Raw genomic sequence first — 20,781 nt, 5'->3', positions numbered from 1 at the left:
CCTTCAACTGGGAATAGAAATTAATTGAATAAAAGCCAGTGAAGTGATGATTCACTCTAAATTGGTTTCTAAGTTGTCCACACCCAACAATGCACCCAGCTATGCATGCAGTGCTGTCTTTCAGCTTTGATAGTGTTCATTTTTAGGTACAGCAGCATAGGAGATTATAAATCTAAGATTATTCTTATCCTGTGTCCATGTGCATCCAGCAGAGAAAGAAATCTGATTTAGGAGATTCTTGCACTATAAACTAGAACATTCCGATCACACGTCCTTTTTTGCACACGCTTCCTTTTGCTGTGAGGTTTGTAGTACTGCACTTGCACTTTGTAGTACTGCACATGATGCCATCATTCTGTGGTCCTATTACCTCATTGTACTTCCTTCCCATGAGGTTTGTTTTGGGCTGGCACAAGGGTGTTCATTATGGAATACTGGGGAAAAGAACAAAAATACCTGTCTTGCTCCTCGTGTCACCACTGGAAGAGCAGTAGTTTGGGGGTTGTTCTAGAACAGGAGGGGAGGTAGAAATTCTGACCAAACAGAACACAAGGACGGATTCAACCCGATATCATTATCACACACACATCACCTAGAACATCCTGAAAATGATTATGACAGCTATGAACAACTGTCAGTTGGAGATAATTATGCTCTCTGTCCCCTACAGAGGGCTTTATTCATGTCTGATTAACATCTTGGTTGTTTCCATCCCTTCTATTTCCCCTAGTTTCACAGAATTCCATTACAGTGGATCCTTGTTATACGCTGGAGTTTGGTTCCAAGATCCCCCATGGATAACAACATCCGTGGATGGTCAAGTCCCATTAAATATAATGACATAGCAAAATGGTATCCCATATAAAAATTGGAATTTTAACATTTTCAAACCGCGGATGCTTGAATCCGTGAATAAAAAATCTGTGTATAAGAAGGGCTGACTGTATTTTGTTTTGTCTGTTCACAATGGGATAATGTTGCAAGAGTACCCTATGGTTTCAGAGGCCACAAACTTGTTGGAGCCCACTCCTATATTTGAAAGTGAACACTCACATTTGCCCATTTTGCTTGATTGTTTCAATTTCAGAAGTTTTAAACACATCAAATCCTTGGGTCAGAGACAATATTCACACGTATTTAGAAGTAGCACATCCTCTGATGGTAAAAAATGTCTGTTGTCCTAACATGAGCTTTTCTCACTCTCTGTGTCTTGCAAATAAGTTTTCTTTGGTTTCTGGTTTGTCATCAGGAGTTAAACACAATTGTAATTTCTAAATCTTGATTACAGAGACATTATAGAGAAGACATATTTTTCTCTTGGAAAGCCCAATGTTGGAGTGAAAATGTAACGATGGAGAAGACATATTTTTCCATAATCACCCCTAATTTGTCATAGACCATAATGATGCCAATTTGTCATTTGACTCTTAATTATGTTCCATTTAATTACTCTTGTGCAGCTGACTCCTTTCTTTTTGGACTTCCTGTTGCTCAATATTATTAGTGATATACAGTGGGACCTTGGTATCTGCTGGGGTTTGGTTCCAGGACCCCCTGTGGATACCAAAATCTGTGGATGCTCAAATCCCATTAAACTGGTAAGTTAAAATGGTGTCACTTATATAAAATGGCAAAATCAAGGTTTCCATTTAGAATATATTTTATATATGACTATTTTCAAGCCATGGGTGGTTGAATCAGTGGATAGAAAAATCCATGGATATGGAAGGCCAACTATCACATGGACTCCTTGAAATTGTATTTCATTTCAAAATATCAACAAACAAAGCATCTGTTTTTTAACACTGTTTATGAATTTGACAGGCAAGCATGACCACCTCGTGTCAGCATTGTTTATAGGTTAACAATGCATCAGTAGTTTCTATGGTTCAAATATGCAGAGAAATCACACAGCCAAAATACTCAGACTCCTACAAGAGAATTATATTTTTATATAATGAGTAACATATCCACATGATATTGTCCCAGGTGGTAGTTTGGTTTGCAATATTATTAACTTGCTTATTGTTTCTAGATAATTATAAAAGCCAAAACAGCAACATTAGGACAGTTGTGGAAAACCTCTGTGAGTGGTTGTTCTTCCTTCATCTGGGTACAGCCAGAAGCTTTACTATTGTGTGGTGGGTAAGCTCACTCTCAGTTTTGATGACAACCATCTCTGCATGTCCACCAGCTCATAGCAGCAGGTATTAATAAGAACTATCCCAGTGCTGCACTAATGTTGAGAATAGAGTTTACACCTGGAGGAGTTACTAACATCTGGAGAAAATGTGGAAAGGGTGCCATCATCATCATCATCATCATCATCCTAATATTATTATTATTATCCTATTATTATTATTATTATTATTATTATTATTATTATTATTATTATTTCTTCCCCACCTGTCCCCAAGACTTGAGCCAGGGTACAACATGGATTAAAACATATAAAGTCATGTCAATGCTATTAAATACTGTTAAAACACAAAACCTAAATGCATTGAAATCATCCAGCATAAATTAAAATATCCTAATTTAAAATTCATAGTTTAAAATCTACTGGGTTGGGCTGCTGGAAGAAATAGATCTTTAATAGTCTTTTAAATCCAGACAGCATATTTACCAGTTGAATCTCTCCCAGCAGGTCATTCAATAATCTGGGAGTGGCCAATGAAAATGTCCTCTCTGAATGACCATCCATTAAAACTAAATGTGGAGAAGCTTCCATGTAGTAATGGAGCCACTGGTTGTGCTTCCTCCCAGCCACATTAATCAGTTCTGAAGTGTAGGTATTCGCAAGGGCAGACCTCATAGGCACACCTCCATGACAGTCCAAATATATGATCCACTATGTTCAGCCACATCATCCAGCTTGTTCTGGCAGTTTTCATCTCTGGGAGTTTTTATTTCTAGCAGAAGCAGGTCTTTTATTAAGCTAACAGGTCTTATTTACCAGTCAGAAAGAAGCTATCCCCACCAAAAACACCTTTTTACTATGACAGAGACAGTTCTTCAATAATATATTGTTGCCAGCAAAATTAATTTCACACTCACTCCATCCTGGCTTATGTGCAAGTAGGTTGAAAAGAAGGTCTTAAAGCGATGGAACATTACATTAACACACCTATGAATTTAAAAAGTCCAGAAATTGTAGTCCAACAATATCTGAAGATCAATATTTCAGAACCATTGTAATAGCCATATCCATGGCATCTGTGTTTTTGTAGATTCTTAGTCTCACTTATTGCAAAATGGATAGAATGCTGGTCATCTGTTTAGACTCTAGAAAGAAGCTTTCATGTTCTACCCAATTGGAAACCAGAACAAATATTGACTTGCTTACTTGCTATTTACGCATGTGCCCACACATTTATCTTCCCTGTGATAACACATGTGCATTGACATCCAGAATTATTGTTTTCCCTTCCACTGTCTGAAACATTTCTAAAGTGCATTTGGAAGGGAAATTCAGAGCTAATATGCAAAGACAGCCCAGAGCAAGCAATTTTATGGTTGTGTGGCAAAATGATATGAATTGCCTAAATTACGCTTTTCAAATAAATGTGGGTTTCATTTGTTAGGATATGTCATACTGTAATGAGCATGTTTACCATTCATTAATATTGGGGTGAAAGTAATATTATAGCAGAATTTTTAAAGGCCTTTATACTTAAAAAAGTTTGGTCTGAAACAGATGGCTGTATAGGGGTGGCTTGACGCAGCGCCTTTGAGTGCCAGATCAAGGCCATGGTAACCACACACCACAACCCTGATCCAGCTTTTTTCCAGCACAAAAAGAAGTGGTATAATGCTAATCCTTTTTGTGCCAGAAAAAAAGGGTGTTCCTGTGGCATGCAGCATCTAAACACCATGTCACCGAAGTGCTGAAAAGCTGTCGCTGTGTAAACGGCCGGGCAGCTTCATGGCAGTTTGTGTTGTGCATATGCCACACCCCCAAGCCACCAGGAAGCCTGCTTTTTTTTCTGGCCCTTTGTTAAATTTTTGTTATTTGTTGAGATTCTAAAGGCATACATGGCATACTTTCCGACTTCTGGCTAAGAAAAGCTGGTGATCATTAAGGAGTTCAGAATATTATAGCTGTGGACGGAAACCTGTGTCTTTCTGAAGTTCGTATTACCTGTGTATGTGTTTGTCCCATTTCAGAAATGTGTGGAGTCAGTCAAAATTTGGCAGGGTCAGAGCCACAGGTGGGTGGGCCAAAAAGAGCAAAGCATGTCCTATTCTATTCTATTCTACTCCATTCTATCCATTCTAATTTACAGATTGCTTACTGCCCAAATAATACAACAAATTAAATAACAATGATCATTCAAACAAAAAAGCACTGTATGGTATACAAACTGGAACAAAAACTAGGGGAAAACCTAAGCAAACAAGTTCATCATTGGTTGTCATCAAAAGCCATAAAACTGTTTCTGTCTTTAAAATAGCAATGGGGAGCATGTTCCCACATACAGGGTTTGTGAGGGAAAAATCTCACTTTAGTAATTGCCAGAAGAGAGTCAGCTGACTATTGCACTACAAGCATAAGAACATACATCACCACATAATCACACATTTTCAGGAGGATGGATTCTATGCACCATCTTTCCCACTGGAATTGCACTGTCCCACTAGTCCACCTAATAGGTGATTTCTGGGTGGATGAAAGCACAGTTGTTATTGTAAGGGTGATCCCTGTACATTCTCCCTGTGACAACAGCTGTCCCATCAGCGCACCCCTCTTATGTTTTCCATGGTTTTGAGAATGTGATTTGTAGTGGCAGAATGCATCAGTAGTGGCTTGGGAAATTACATAGGCCTGTTCAAATGCCCATAGGCCATGAATTGCCCACACATGTAATAATAATAATAATAATCATCATTTGTTTTATTTATTCATACCGACTATTCCAAAGAGATCATAGCGGTGAACAGCAAGTAAGCTACATTAGCAGTAAGGCATCTTGCTCTGAATTTTCCCAGTCTCCTTCATCTCAATTTAGATCATGATTATGTATATTGTCCCTCTAGTCGGGGTTCCCAACCTTTTTATTCACCAGTGCCCTTATTTCTATGGTGGAGCACCTAAGAGGCCTACCTTGTGCCTTAGAAGTTAATGGTGTTAGTAGTATATTAAGTATCTCTTTTCTTTCTTTCATTAAATTTTTTTTCTTTCATTTTCCTGGGTGGGCCTGGAGCACCTGGGAAGTGACACCCGAGCCCTAATTGGCTTCTTGGGCAGCACAGGTTAGGAACCCCCTGCTCTAGATTTGTTCATATATACTGCAAAATCACATTTGTTGTGGATAGAAGTTCTCGCGCGGGGCAGCTCATGGTCTTCAGGAAGTCATCTCACCCAAGCACGTGGAGTGAGGTGCCCTCTTCCCAAGACCCACGCCGCCAGAAGTGCAGCACATGCCTAGACAGACCTTATTAAAAAGTGTGGGATGGAACCCTTCCTATTCTCAGAAACGTTGCTGTCTTTACTCTGTAAGTCTCACCAAGCCTGCAGTGGTTCGCCTCGCGGCCTCATCTGCAGACAAGCTAACTACTCCTTCTACAATTCCACATCATTCTTTCAAAGGCTCCGTCTCCTATGTAGACACATATACAATTTTGTCTCCTGGTAGACAAATTAGCCATCTCTTATTTTGATGCCATTCTGAAACAAGTTCTTAGAAGTGTATCCATACAACACAATTACATAAGCTAGATGCAAAAAAGCCGTTTTGAGTGTTTCATACCACACGTTGTAGTGTTTACACAGCATTTCAGTAAATTTGGAATGTATAGAATTTTGTCATGTCAAACAGTAATGCAAGAAGCATGTTTTCTCCGAGGTTTTCAACACGTTCACTCCTCAGTATTGACGTGCCAACTAGGACTCATGTGAGATGCAATCCAACAAAAATCTTGATGGCACATCTTCTTCCCTCTGTTTCAAAAAGATGTAGAAGCATGATGTAGAAAGCTAGGTAGGGCTGTAGAAGCATCATAGTTCAAATCCTTTCTAGGGCCATGGAATTCCACGTGGTGGCCTTGGTAGGTCTACTTTCTCAGCCAGAGGAAGGCAATGGCAAACCTCTGAATAAATCTCTGTCAAGTAAACTCAGGCTGTTACAGACTGGCAAAATTAAGCTGCCTTCGAGTTCTTTGGGGTATGCTATTAAATAGCATGGGTCCTAGAATCCGGAAGCTGCACCAAAGCTTACTACAGAGGTCGGAATGGAGGTTTGGCTTTGGTTCGACCTCCGGACTCCTTAGGACCCATGCATCATTTAAATAGCATACCTCCAAGAGACTCGAAGCAGCTTTATTTTTGCAGTCTGTAACAGGCCTCAGATACGCTGATATAAGTCAGAGTTGACTTGGCACAAGGATCAATTTCAGTCATCTGTTCTACAGAGTTAACATGGTGTAGTGGTTTGAGTTCTGGACTAAGACTCTGAGAAACCAGGTTTTGAATCCCCATTCAACCATCAAAACCTACCATGCACACTCTCCTGGATTTAGGGAGCACAAATGCAACCCCACTTTGAACCAGTCTTGCCAAGAAAATCTCTTGATAGTGTTGCTTTAGAGTCATCATAGGCTGGAAATGACTCGAAGGCACAAAACAATAGATAAATACAAGAGACTTTGTAATTCTCTCACTACCACCACCATTACCAATACTGTATGTGATTTGATAACCTCTTTTCTTCTTTCCCTTTTCCAGGACTGTTCTGTTTACTTTGACCTCAGTGGTTGTTCTTGTCATCACAACTGACTGGATCAGCTGGGACAAGCTGAATCGTGGATTCCTGCCAAGCGATGAGGTTTCCAGAGCCTTTCTGGCTTCCTTCATCTTAGTGTTTGACCTTCTTATTGTCATGCAGGTACCTTGTCCCAATATTTCTTCCAGAGTGCTGAAGTGGCTTTTTCTTGCTAGATTTCCACTCTGGCATGTGCTGTTCAGCCAAGTCATTGGAAAGTCAAATTAAATGTTTCTTTTGCAGTCGCTATTAATAGGCTCACATTACATCAGTGTTCTTAGGAAACTGTTTGAAAAAGCCAAATGAGCTTTTGAGGGGGAAAAAGACAGAATGAAAAAAGAGAGAGAGGAACGCTTTTTGATTTTCTCAGCTTTCTTTTGCCTGGTAAGAGTTTGGTGAATTTACAAATGAGGTTTCTCTCTTCCCAGATGGCACAGAAATGAAAAAAGTGGGGCGGAAGAAATCAAAAGAAAGTAATTTTTATAATAAAAAAGCTCCACTGTGAGACTGAAAAAACAATGAGAAAAGGCTTTCCTAGCTGTAAATGTACAATATGTAGATACCACACACCGCAAAGTGAAAGAAATTAAAAACCATTTTCAGAAAGCAGTCTCTCATTCCATCCCCCCCTTTGTGCCAACATATTCTCAACCTGTCAGATGGCAGCTTGTTATGTCAGATATCTCCTTCCCAAGCAATGTTTCTAAGGAGATAATTTCTTGTAGATTGTCCAGCCTTTGCTCTTTTGTATTTTGCTTCTAAAATGGGAGCCCAGCAAACAAATCAAGATAAGGCCTAAGAGTTCTTTGTTTGGCAAAGAATTTTATTTTATTTTATTTGATAGAATGAGATGTTTTCTAGCAAGTAAAATAAGCATGTAGTCTATTTTATGGGTGGCCTTTAAAAAAAAACAAATCAATCAACTACATTTACAAATTGAAACTGTTCTCTCTCTCTCTCTCTCTCTCTCTCTCTCTCTCTCTCTCCTTTCCATCCATGTTAATAACTGTTTTTGTTCTTGTGGGTATCAGCAATGTTTATGATATATGGTGGGGAGAGATACCCAGTATTTCTCTTAACTATGATATCTACATCGTGAGTAGGATTTTTGCATTGCCATGTTGTCACTGACTGGATTCAGTGAGGTTGTTCACCTATAAATGATTTCATCATACCAGTTTACTGGCACTGCATGTTTACACTTGCAAAAATCTGGGTTCAAATTCAAACAGTTAAAGTCTCATTTATTTTAAAGGATAAATTATACATATGTTTAATTATAACATGCTGAAATGAACCAGGCTTAATAGTATGGAACTTTGTCTTGGTTTGCCATATCTTGCTCAATTTTCTACATTGATAGAAATATTAGAACAGTGGTGCAGAAGAAAATGGTGCGGGAGGTTCAGTCTCTGACACTAAGAGCTATAGGAGCAGGTACAGGGATGGAAAAGACATGCCTTTGGTTCACATTTCTCATAAATGTGTGCATTTATGAGGTTTACTATGGGTTTCAGCAAAGGCAAAATGTGCACAAAACCACATATGCCTTTCTTAACTGTGAATGTCTCAATATGTGTGTCCTTGAAAAAAAACATAAATATGCTTTAGACAATGGAGAAAAATGTACAAAAGTAGAAATATGCATACCAAGATACATACTGTTTGCCAAAATGCACACGCATTTCTGTGCTGGAAAAGGGTGGCAGGAGCCTTGCAACTCAGTACAGAACTGAGATGGGAGGAGAAAGCCACTGGGATTCTGACAAAATGGAATGAAAATGAAACTGACAGGTTTTCACAGACTTAACCAGCTATAAGGTGACATGAAGATTCAGGTGCTGAACCTTCATGACAGGCTCGAGAGCCACTATCAGTCAGGGTCAACAGTGCTGTACTGAGTGAGATGGATAAATACTGTGGCCTAATATAAAATAGTTTTCAATATTCCTATGGCAGAAGAGGCTTGAGTCCCCTGTGAACATTTTTTCACTCTTAGCAGCAAAGAGTAATGGAGAGAGGGGCAGCATGTGGCTTTCCAAATTCTGCTGGACTCCCTGTAACCATGGTGTGACTAGGAGGGTGCACAGAGTGCAAACCGCACAAGGTGACACCCTAAGGTTTTTTAAATTAAAATTTGTATCACCTTTTACCAAATTTTCACTTCAGTCACATGAAACATGTTGTTGTTTTTCTTCTTATGTGCCTTCAAGTCATTTCTGACTTATGGCAACCCTAAGGTGAACCTCTCATGGGGTTTTCTTGGCATGTTTCTTGGAGTGGAGCAGTTGCCATTGTCATTGCCATCCTCTGAGGCTGACAGAGTGTGACTTGCCCAAGGTCACCCAGTGGGTTTCCATGGCCAAGCTGATATTCAAACTCTGGTCTTCAAGAGTCTTCAACCAACACTCAGACCACTACACTACACTGGCCCACATATCACATAAAACTATACACATATAAATATATTTTGGCTGTGCATATGATATTGTAATTTCAAGATGCAATTTTAATTTTGCTAGTTGTTTATGTCACAACTATGACCATTAGATTCAGTGATATATAGGAATCATGATTCATCAGTAATATTAGTACAAGAAACATTCCTAAGGATTCTGTGTGGAGTGGTAATGGGAGGAAGTCAATGAGGGGTTACACCATGAGTTACCACACCATGTGGATATTTGCTGTTTTAACTTGTTTCTTATGATGTTTTTAATTTGTTGTTTTAACTTTTAGATTGTGCGCCGTAGGCAGGCTTTTTATATATTTTGATTTTACTTGATTTTGTACAGCGCTGTGTAGACTTACGGCGCTTTATAAATAAATCTAATAATAATAATAATAATAAAGGTGACACCAACCCTTGTGATGCCACTGCTGGCCTACATAGGCAATAGCAAGAATGATGGGAACTGTAGTCCAACATCAGACATGGTCCCATCACTAGATTAAAAAGTTTCTAGAAATACTGCTTGGCCTCTTTCCTTTTTCAGGATCACTGCCCTGTCTTGAAATACTTTGATCTTTAGCATTGTCAGTGTAGCTGTATACAGGTCGTCCATATGATGAATTTCATTAAACCTGGGAGGCAGTTGGAAAATTGCCTCATTCCTTGTGTCCATTTATGGAAGAGTTTGCCCAAGTTAGGGTTGCCATATGTCAGGACTGCCAAACCGGGACAAATGTAGGACAACATTTTCAAATGTAGGACGTTTTTTTTTAATGAAGGACATCCCACGCCCCTTCCCGGCCTCTAAGGAGACCGAGGCCTCCTTAGAGGCCAGGAAGGGGCAAGGGGCGTCCTCCATTTAATAAAAAAAAAGTGTCCCTCCTTCCTGGCCTCTGAGGAGACTGAGGCCTCCTTAGAAGCCAGAAAGGAAAGCGGGGGCCGGCCGCGATCGCCACAATTGCCGCGATCCCGGCCGGCCTCCTCCCTCTTCCCTGGCTTCTAAGGAGGCCCAAGCCTCCTTAGAAGCCAGGAAGGAGAGCGGGGGCCGGCCGGGATCACTTTATAAGAATGAGGCATCTCATAAAAGAATAAGCTAAAAACACTACAGTTTTAAAATACATTTAAAATCATCACATTAAAATAACATGTTACAAACGATGTAAAATAATTAAAAAACATTCAAAAGTGTTTTTTTTAAAAAACCCTCTCTCCCTTCCCATAAGAAGCCTTCCTGCTTATGCATTAGAGACCTGCTTAATTTAAAAAACAAAAAACAAAAACTCTGTCTGTTGGCAAAGGGAAACAGGGAGAGGGCCAGCCCAGCCTCCTGTAGAAGGGAATTTCAGAGGGTGGAAGCAGACACCGAGAAGGCTCTCCCTCAGATCTCACCAAGCAAGCCTGGGATGGTGCTGAGACCGAGAGAAAGCTTTCCTTTGAAGATCTTAGTGTTCTGGCAAGTTTATATATGGAGAGATACCATTCTTCAAATAATCTGTACCTAAGCTGTATAGGGCTTTATAAGTCATAAACAGCACTTTGAATTGTGCCCGGAAAGAAACTGGTAGCTAGCAAAGCTGTTTCAACAAGGGAGGTACGTGCTACCTATAATAGCATTTTAGTTGCCATATTTACTTCATTTTTAGGATGGAAAAAATATAGATGTTTAAAACATTCAAATATGGAGAAAACTATGGTTAACAGTCAGCATTCTATAACTTCCACAATCCTGGAGGGATCTGGAGGGCCACAAAGTTATTCACCTCCGCTTTAAAGGTTTTCCTATCCATTCCATCTTTGTGATTCCCTGTACCCTATTCTAGTTCTGCTCTACTGTAAATGCCAAAGCAAGCTGTTGGCACCACAGCTGTGCCAACACTGCACTGTGAGCTGTTGGCACAATAGAAACAAAAGTGCTTCAGTTATTTACACCTTTGTTTAATGAGGAAAACTGTAAAAATGTGACCACCTCTTTTAAAACTTCATACTTTTATTCCCCACCTTTACAATGTATTTAATGAGATGCAAGGGACTTTCTAATAAATGAATCCACTCTGTATGGGTGCAGTGAGAAACATGAATAAGAATAGCCCATACATTATCTTATGCAACACTGAATATCATTATATTGAAGGCACTGGATGCTATTGTCCGCTAGCACCATTATTACTAAATCATTCTTTTGACTATGAAAAATGAAGTCACCACAGTATGACCTTGAGGGTATCGAGCTCAGAGGGAAACTTCATTTGAAAATCCTTGGCTTCGATACTCTTTTGTATTTTTTTTTTAAAAAAAAACCCACTATGCAGAATAAGTCTTATGTTTAATTGCATTTTTGAATGATGTTTGCACAGCAGAGTGGTTATTTATTTAAAGATATTTATCCAGGATGCACAACTAAGATGACTCATTCTATTTACAAGGTGGCTTTGGAATCAGCGAATTGCCAATGAAATAAAATGAGATTGGCTCAGGTTTTCACTAAATTACAGGTGAAAATAAAATTGCAGAAAGGGTCTTTGAAGGAAACTAAGGAACAGTTAGCCAGTTCACAGAGTGTGATAAGTTCTTTTTAAGAGGTAATCAGTTCAAATTATAGTTCTGAGTCCCCCAAAGCATGTTAGTAATCATTATACTTGTAATTTCTGAAAAATAACTCTACCTTTATTTATTATTTTTTTAAACAAAAATCTGAATGCTACTAGATTTTGGTCTGTAGTAGAGCACATATTTCTCCCATTCATCTTTTCTTCACTTGAGTTCTCACAACAGAGCAGGAGGAACAGCTCCATCAAGCACTTGAACCATGTGAAATTTCTTCTGTACTATTTCATAAGTGGATACCCCAACAGTCAAAAAAGAAACCAAAAAGGTTCATTCCTTTCAAGACCTGATGTGGTTCCTCATTTTCACAATTGCAAGATAATATCTTTCTGTCTTTGATCCAGTGTCATATAGTGGTTTGAGCACTGGACTGTGACTCTGGAGAGCAGGGTTCAAATCCTCACTCAGCCATGGAAACTCACTGGGTGACCTTGGGCACATCACACTCTCTCACCCTCAGAGAGAGGCAAAGGCAACCTTCCCCCAAACAAATCTTAACAAGAAATTCCTGTGATAGATTTGCCATAGGATCACATTATTTCCTCTCTATTGGTTTTATTCTGTTAGTATGCTATCTGCATCAAACCTTAGCAAAATAATAGTAATAATAATATTATAATAATGCCACTCAACACTAAGGAGAAAGGTTAATCCAAATATCCCTTTTCCTTTTTCATAATTCTTAGGACTAGGTATTTACTGAGTGCATTCATGCATTCAGTACATTACTTTTCAACTCAGACCAAGGATATTTGGTGTTGTCAGAGTGGTCTAATAAATTTAATGCCACATTATTTCAAAAAGCAAAGCAATCAATAAAATCATGATTGGGAGATTCAAGAGGCCAGAGAGATGGTGGACTGATGTTGTAGCTGCCTAACTGTTGAAAATTGCCTTGGCTCCAAGCCTAAAGTGAGGGAAAGGCAGGATATCATTATTATTATTATTAGTAGTAGTAGTAGTAGTAGCAGCAGCAGCAGCAGCAACAGCAGCAGCAGCAGCAGCAGCAGCAATACACAGTGACAGCACACACATGTGCAATCACACAACCTCACTGGATCAGATCAAAGTCATATCTAACCAGCATTCTGTTTCCACAGTTAGATGTCCATGGAGTGTCCAGCCAGATGTTCATGGGAAATCCACAAGGCTGGTGTGGCTACAGTAGCACCCACATGCACTCATGTTCATCAGCAAATAGTATTCAGAGGCTTATTAAGGGTAACTATAGCCTCAGTGAATAGCAACCATTAATATCCTGGTTCCTGGATTTTGTCTAAGCCCCTTTTAAAGATGCTCAAGGTGCTTATCATCATATCATATATTTTGGGTTTGGTCCTATAGAGCGTTCAATAATATAGTTTGATATCCTAATATTTGATGGAGCAGCACTCCTGACATCAACGCATACACAAGCTGAGATCAACATCTGAAGATTTCCTCCAAGAGAAAGTTGGAGAGGGAGGACAACAAGGAAGCAGGTCTTTTCAGTTTTTCACACTCATCACCCATTTATGGAATTCTCTTCGCAGTTTGACCCACCTAACCTCTAGATTATCATCTTTTTTTTGTATGTCTTAGACACCTGCATATATTATTTTGGAGTTATTGATGAAGGATATATTCAATATATCATTACTCAGTAATTACCCTGTACATGCAGCTGCACTCACACTTGAACTGCTGGAGAAAGCTCCCACAGCTATTTGGTGGCCAAGAGAAGGTGGGAAATATCAAGTGTCCAGCTACATTTCTGCAGCTGGGACACAAAAACATCCTTGCTCTCCCACACCATCTTTTCAAACCAGAAAATCCAGGGGGGTTATGTTTTTTCTATGCTCCTGGTGGCAGAAATGCAGCCAAACCCTGCCAAGGTGCAACTATCTCTTTCTGTTTTTGTATATGCCTTCAAGTTGCCTGTTGATGTATGGTGACCCCATGGATTTCATAGGGTTTTCTTAGGCAAGGAATAGTCAGAGGTGGTTTTACCAGTTCCTTCCTTGGGAATATAGCCTACAGCACCTGCTGCTCATTAGTAGTCTCCCATCCAAGTACTAACCAGAGCTGACCCTGCTTAGCTTCCAAGATCAAAGAGGATCTGATGCTCCCAGGCACTAAATGGCTGTGGAGGCATATGGTAGTATGTAACAACTCCGGTGCTTGCATGAGACTGTGGAAGTGGAAAGGAGGCAAAGGTTTACTTGGCTGACTTGTACAATCTGCCAAGTCAATGTAGGACTAATGAATTACTTCCTAAGCTGCTTTTTAATGATGCAATCCGTTAGGTGTCTGTGAATATTGCAGATGTGTAACAGGGGTCATCTTTATGAGTCTTTCTCAGTCAGTCAGCATACACCTGTCCCATATGGTCATAATATCTTCACATTCTTCCCTGTATGTTAGGATTATACCTGAGCAAAATATCTCCTACAGTGCTTAATGAGTGTATGTGTGCTTTGTGAGGAGATCTTGACACACAGTTGTAGCTGTACTTATATTTTGCTGCCCTCTCCCCATCTCACTTTATAAGAATTATTGGCCTCCAGAGGATGAAGCCAATTGAAGAAAAATATATTAGTTGAAGTATTTGAAGTACAGCTTTACAGATATATGGGCCACTCTCTCTCTCTCTCTCTCTCTCTCTCCTGGTTCATGTAAGATTGATGTAGTGGCAAATAAACTTCTGGAATTTGTGTGCACAGAAACCATAGGGAATCAGTATTGACAGAAAGACAGACAACAGAGCTGAGGGATCTGATTGAATATCTGATAGAAAGCTGATCTTTGTTTTCACCAACTTTACTAATTGAAACTGATGGAACTTATTTCTGAAGATTGAATGCTAGAAAACAGGAGATGAAACGGGAGAAGTTGGGCTGGAATTAGTTTGTGTATTGTTTCCTTTTAACATCTACATTAAACTTCAGGCTAATGACAGGCAGGACTGCAACATTGTCCTGTTCTTCTAAATCATAGGTGTTAACTGTCCTTGTCCTCTGATTTCTCCATTCATAGCTAAAGTCTTGGTTTGAGACTAGTAGTGTACATAATATTGAAGGTCTGGTTCCTCTTCCTCACTTTCCACATCAATAACATACACATGGAAATGTTTTAAATAACCAATTATTGACCACAGAACCAACAACATTCAAAGAAAAGACAAATCTGAGAAGGAATCTAATAATATCTAGGAATCTATGATGGCATCAGTGGAAGATTTCCTCCCTGTGCACTTGCATTCAGCAGAGCTGTGGCAACCAGAGAAAGAGTTGAACTTCCTCTTCCCAGAATAAGGAGTTGCCCTTCCTACAACCCTTTCAGCAATCTAACTACAAAAATTACCCTCACCCAACCATTGGGAAGTCCTCATACTGTAGCTCTGAGCTAAGCATCTTGGAAATCTCAATCACCATTAAATTGGTTTGGAGACCTTCTGAAAACCCTCCTTGGGACAAAAGATGAGACTGCATCTGATGTAGCCACAGCCTATATCCTTCCCACTTCCAGGATCCCCAGAGCAAAACAGAACAAGGCTCAGTTCTGAACCTGGAAATAGGCATTTCCTCTTTGCTTGATGATGTGCTGCCTTGTGTGTTCCCTTCATTGTAAAGTTGAAGGTTTTCATGGCCGGCATCCATCATTTTTTGTGGGTTTTTCAGGCTATGAGGCTGGCAAAACATGTTTTGCCAGATAATGGCAAAACATCAAGAATAAATTCTCCTAGAACATGGCCATGTAACTCGAAAAACCCACAAAAAACTATACCCTTCATTGTTTGGAAGGCATGGTGGTAGAGGAATCACTTGGCTTCTCTGCTTCAGAGAAGGTCAGTGCTTGTGGGGTTCTGGGTTCTGATTTTGCAAGCTTAGCCTCAGTCTCAGTAGTATGATTCAGCTCTTTAGCCAACAAGTAAATCAGCTCATGCTCATATTGCTTTGAGGCCAGGAATATGGCATTCATCCCTTGAGGTTCTGCTACTATTTTGCCACTCAATGAAATGTGCAAAATACAATTTGGGCCATAGGCATTATGGTTTTAAAGGCCTTTAATGGAGTGGTTTCCAGTCAGAATAGATTGGGCTTGGGCAACCGCAATAGTGTGAGGGCCAATATTCACACCTATGTATGCACAGCAGGCCCCACTGCTAAGAAGTTGTCAGAAACTGGTGGTTTTTATAACCCAAAGTAACTTCCAATTGTGACCTCCCGGTTCACTGTAGCCATTTAGGGGTTTTGGAGATTGGAAGTCCTCTAGGAGTGATAACTGCACATTGGGTAGCTGTTTTGGGAGGCTTCTTCTGGCTGAAAATTTGGGAGTATTGGGTTTAGAGACCCACAAAATGTAGTTGGGGCTACATTTGGCCTATGGGCAGTGCTTCCACTGTCCCTAGAATAGACAAAACTGGGCTAAGTGGACAAGGAGGCTGTGCTTCTTTAAGGTAGTATTTTATGCTCAACTACTAGAATGGGTAATTACAGATCATGGATAGTGATATAAACCCAAGTGGATCTTACCTGGTAAATGTTTGTCTTTCTCCAGTTTTGGAGCGATTGAGATTGCCTTCTCTGTGTATTTTGTCTTGATGTAAGAAAAAGTCATCAGTAAAATTAAGGGAAACTATCCTACTGATGTATTCCAGGCCTTTCTGATTTCACTAGACTACAGTTCCCAGCAGTCCTGGCCACAATAGTGAAGTATCATGACAGATGCAGTCTAACAACAACTGGATAGCCAAACTGATGTATTCCCCTTGTGCTCAGTACATTTACTTTCAGCAAAGTTCCATTTACATATAAGAAAGTTCCACTTATATTAATGAAACTTTGTATTAGTAAGTAAGCCTTAGAGTTATAGGCCTTTAATATGATACAGCTACCATGTATAATTTTATGGGGACAAAAGGGGTAGAAATATGAAGATTTCATTTACAAAAATAAACAAGCAAACTAACCAGAAACAAACAAACAAACAAAAAATCCTAACTCTCTTCCCAGAATTTTCCTTTTAGTTTCCTTTTAGAGGCCTTCTTCACATATCTAGGAAGATGTGATAACATGCAAAAGCATGGGGATCAAGGATCCAAATGAATTCACATGAAGGACTCGTGCAGGGAGAAATCCACCACATCTTCCATATGGCAGCCATATTAAGCACATTAATCCTTGATATTGTAAGCTAACGTCAGTCTCCAGGCTTTGACAAATCCAGATGATTGATAAGCAGTCTCACATAACATGGCATGCTACATAACCCCTTAAGGAAACAATTATAGTGAGGGCAGTGATTGGTGCTCATAAATGGGCCTTGCACAATTTCATCATGTGAACTTATGCAAAAACAACAGAAATAAGAAATGAAGTACAGTGGGGGATCCGTTCCGACCCCACCCCCCCACCCCCCGCGTAAGGCAAATTCCATCAATCATTCAGCTCCAATCATCATATTAGGGCTTGCCATCCACATGATCTCATGTCCGCGTATGGCGAGCCCACATACGGTGTGGGCCCACTGTATGTCCTGCCTCTTTAAACTCCCCCCCCCTTTTTTTTAAGATATCTCTGCAGGTTTGGGTCTATCAGATTGTCTGCTGACTCAGGCATTTGATTAGAGTGTGCTGTCCTGCAGAAAAGATGATGACACAGCAAGAGTTTGCCTCAATGTCCTCACCTGATTGAAGTTTTTTTTTCTCTTTAGGACATTTTATATGTTTATAATTATTAAAGTATTTCTTTTCTGCAAATGTGGGAGTAACTGTACAGTCCTTTTCAAGAAGAATGCCTTTGTCTTTTCAAGCTTTTGAAATATGGAATCTGATATTAGATTGCTTCTTCACAGGAATCTTAGCTTCTTTGCAAACACAAAGCCAGATTGTATAAATATGGTGAAAACTATTCCATTTTATCTTTTCTAACTCAGTCATTCATTGCTTCGACACTTACCCCGTGGCTACCTCCATGCTCACTGTTCACTACTTTGACCTCTCTTGACATGCATTAGTCTAACTGACCTACCTTATCAAACTTATCTGACTTTTCCCGTCTGGATTTAATTAATTGGGTGAAGGGAGGCAAAGTTAATTGTTGACCTCATATCAATCAGGAAGGTTTTCTTTTCCTTTGATGTTTAGCTTACCCTATGACTTTCATATGTACCTTGACATTCCCTGCAAGCCTTCATATGATTAGTGGCATCTGTCAAGTCTGTGTGCACCTTACTCTACTCCATTCATCATTCAGAAAGCTACAACACAAATACAGTAGTTGGTGGCTAAACCTCTTTCCAATAGCACTGAGCTATATATGTAGCACATATACTTTTAAGTTTGCTATAGGGCCAAAAATAACTTGCAGGAAGCTCCCTTCTTCCAATCAGGAAGTAGTTACCATTATCTAATTAAATAGCATCATTCTGCCACAGTTAGCAATGACAGATTATGGGTAGAGATCACATTAATAAAAGTAACTGTGGTATCACATGGGAAGTGTTAGCTGGTGTCGAGATTCTGATGTCAGGAAAAACATTTATGAGCACTAAGACATTAGATGGTTCCAAGCACAAATTAATACTGTATGAAAGTTTATATGGACAGAAATACATAGATTTATGACCTATATTGTAATTGGATCTCAGCTCTGAACAGTTTCTGAACATCAGTTCCATTAATCAGGCACTGTGACACTTTTGACCTTACTGTAATAGCAGATCAGTTGGAGGTATAACTGAAGTTATCTTCCAAAGAAACAATTTATTACTGCTTAAGACTTCAGAACAATTGTATCAGAAAAGCACTTGAGGTTCAAGTATATTTGGGTTTAAGACAGTATAAGATCTGAAATAAAAATGGTAAATGCTTTTCTCTTTTTCTAATAAATCAATACATTAGTAATAGAAGGTGCATCTTTCCAACCTTCTGTACAAAAACAGCATCCATGACTAGGAAATGAACATAAAATGTAATAAGATAAGGTGTTGTTGTTTTTTTAAAATATTGTGCACGTTTTCTGGTTTGGTTGTTGTCCTGCTTTTGACTGGAGCTCTTTTTATTAAAATAAAAATATATATTTATTTATTGGAAGGAATGGGATGGGGCAGGACAATGGTGTTCAATCTGCAACTCAAAGCATTTGTTTTGTTTGTTTGTTTGTTTGTTTCCCGCTCTTTTCCCAGGACTGGGACTCAGAGCGGCTTCACAGCATTAAAAAACAAACAAACAAACAAAAAGTACAAAAAAGTTCATGCTGTTGTATTAGCAGGTTGACCCTGTTAGGTCTTATTGACAAGGACTCTGGAACTGGTTTGTTGTTTTTTTTTAGGATGGAGGCTCCTAAAGGTAGGCTGTTGTTGATTTTGCCTGCTTGCAGGTCTTTGCAAAGGGAGGGCAAATTATTTTTCCCACCCACGACCTTTGAAACATGATACTAGAGTCCTTAAATGTGAAGAACACAAGTACACAAGTATGTAGTACACAAGCCCAATGTGTACTTAGAAGTGCCCTCCATGTGTTTTCTGTAGATTACTCCCAAGTAAGTGTGCATAGAATAGATTGCAGGCAGCCGTTATTATTGCTGAGTGGGCTCAACGACAACTGTTGTCTTAATATTTCTTAGTGCTTGATCATTTAGTACACCTTTGACTGATCATTATGAGGAGCATTAACTACACGCAGGAGGCTTGGTGGTCCAATTTTGTGAGATCATTTGAGAGGGCTCAACCACTCCACCCCACGGATCTAGCATTAGTGAGGGATCTGCCCCTTCCATTCTTGGGCCCATGCTTTATAGGAATCCTGTTCCTAGGAAGTCCCTCGGTTTCTAATTGTCTCTTTATCTTTTTCCAAATTCTGTTGTGTTTTTAGACAACTGTCAAGTGACATGGGGCATGGCTTCTTGCACTAGGTACAGGAACATGGGCCAACCTCAGTTTCCCCCACCTTTGAATGTTTTAAACATCCATATTTTCCCTCTCTGCAAATGAAGAAAGGCATGAATTTTCATGAATTCTTCAACAATATACTAAATTGAAAACCTCCCCCATTTGCACTGGCTAAATTAAATAGGTTTAGCTGTTTCCAGCATGGTGAGGACCATGCTGTACCAGCCTGCCATTTTGGTGCTCAAGATGAGGAACATATGAGCAGGGGGGAAAAGAGGTACCAACCATAATTCATCACCACCAGTATTATTTTATATACTAGCTCTCTGCTCCAAATATTTAGGAGTTAAGTATTCAAAGCTGGATGCATGAATCTATCAGTTTCCTTCACTTAAAAAATCTCAAAGGTTTTTCTATCCTAAATATGAATAAATTTGCAAATGTTTGTTAACTTCTTATCAAAAATAGACTAATAAAATTTTGCCTAGATTGCTGCAAGACTATGAGTCAAATGAGAGTACAAATACTTACATTTACAGAGAGGCCTCTGATGTTAGAATGTAGCCTTGTCACCATCACAGCCATCTGTTTTCCAAATATAATTGAACCTGTGGGTGACCATATCATGTCAGAAGACAACTTCAGAAGAAATATTCAAAGTATGCATCTGGCACATTGCATTTCCAGACTGGGATATAACCCCTAGCACAACAAATCTCCCAGGTATTCAGTAGACACATAGCATAACTTTCAACTTTATAGGGGGTGGGAAGCAACATATATTGACTTATCAGATTTGAAGAATAAGATAGTATGCATCTGTCCAAGCACAGAAAGGTTATGTGAGTTGGACGTCAGTGGATATCAATAATGACATGAAATTTTCAGAGCACAGCAGTGTGTATACTCCCTGTTGTCAACAGGTTTGGATGTGAGAAAGCTTTTGGAAAAGCTTTAGCCAGTCATTTAACAACACACCAGTGTAGTTCTACCTTTTGTGATAATTATACATAAAAAGGACACTTCTGTTTCTGTGTAGCTATGGGCAGCTACAGATTTTAAGGGCAGAGTGCTTTGTGGAAATGAGTGGAG

The 20,781-nt window shown here is 39.4% G+C and overlaps 1 protein-coding gene across 2 annotated transcripts in view; it reads left to right on the top strand.

Annotated features, from left to right (window-relative positions):
- TMEM117 (transmembrane protein 117) overlaps nucleotides 1–20,781 on the top strand; it is a 315,506-nt gene that overhangs the window by 243,305 nt on the left and 51,420 nt on the right. For both annotated transcript variants that reach the window (XM_042468102.1, XM_042468103.1), the window contains exon 6: nucleotides 6,725–6,884. In XM_042468102.1, the coding sequence (XP_042324036.1) occupies nucleotides 6,725–6,884 (160 nt within the window). The remainder of the gene's footprint in view (nucleotides 1–6,724; nucleotides 6,885–20,781) is intronic.

The sequence above is a fragment of the Sceloporus undulatus genome, chromosome 5, assembly GCF_019175285.1.
Source record: "Sceloporus undulatus isolate JIND9_A2432 ecotype Alabama chromosome 5, SceUnd_v1.1, whole genome shotgun sequence".
Taxonomy (NCBI): domain Eukaryota; kingdom Metazoa; phylum Chordata; class Lepidosauria; order Squamata; family Phrynosomatidae; genus Sceloporus; species Sceloporus undulatus.
The sequence above is the reverse complement of the archived record's forward strand: the minus strand, read 5'-3'. Positions and strand labels throughout refer to the sequence as shown.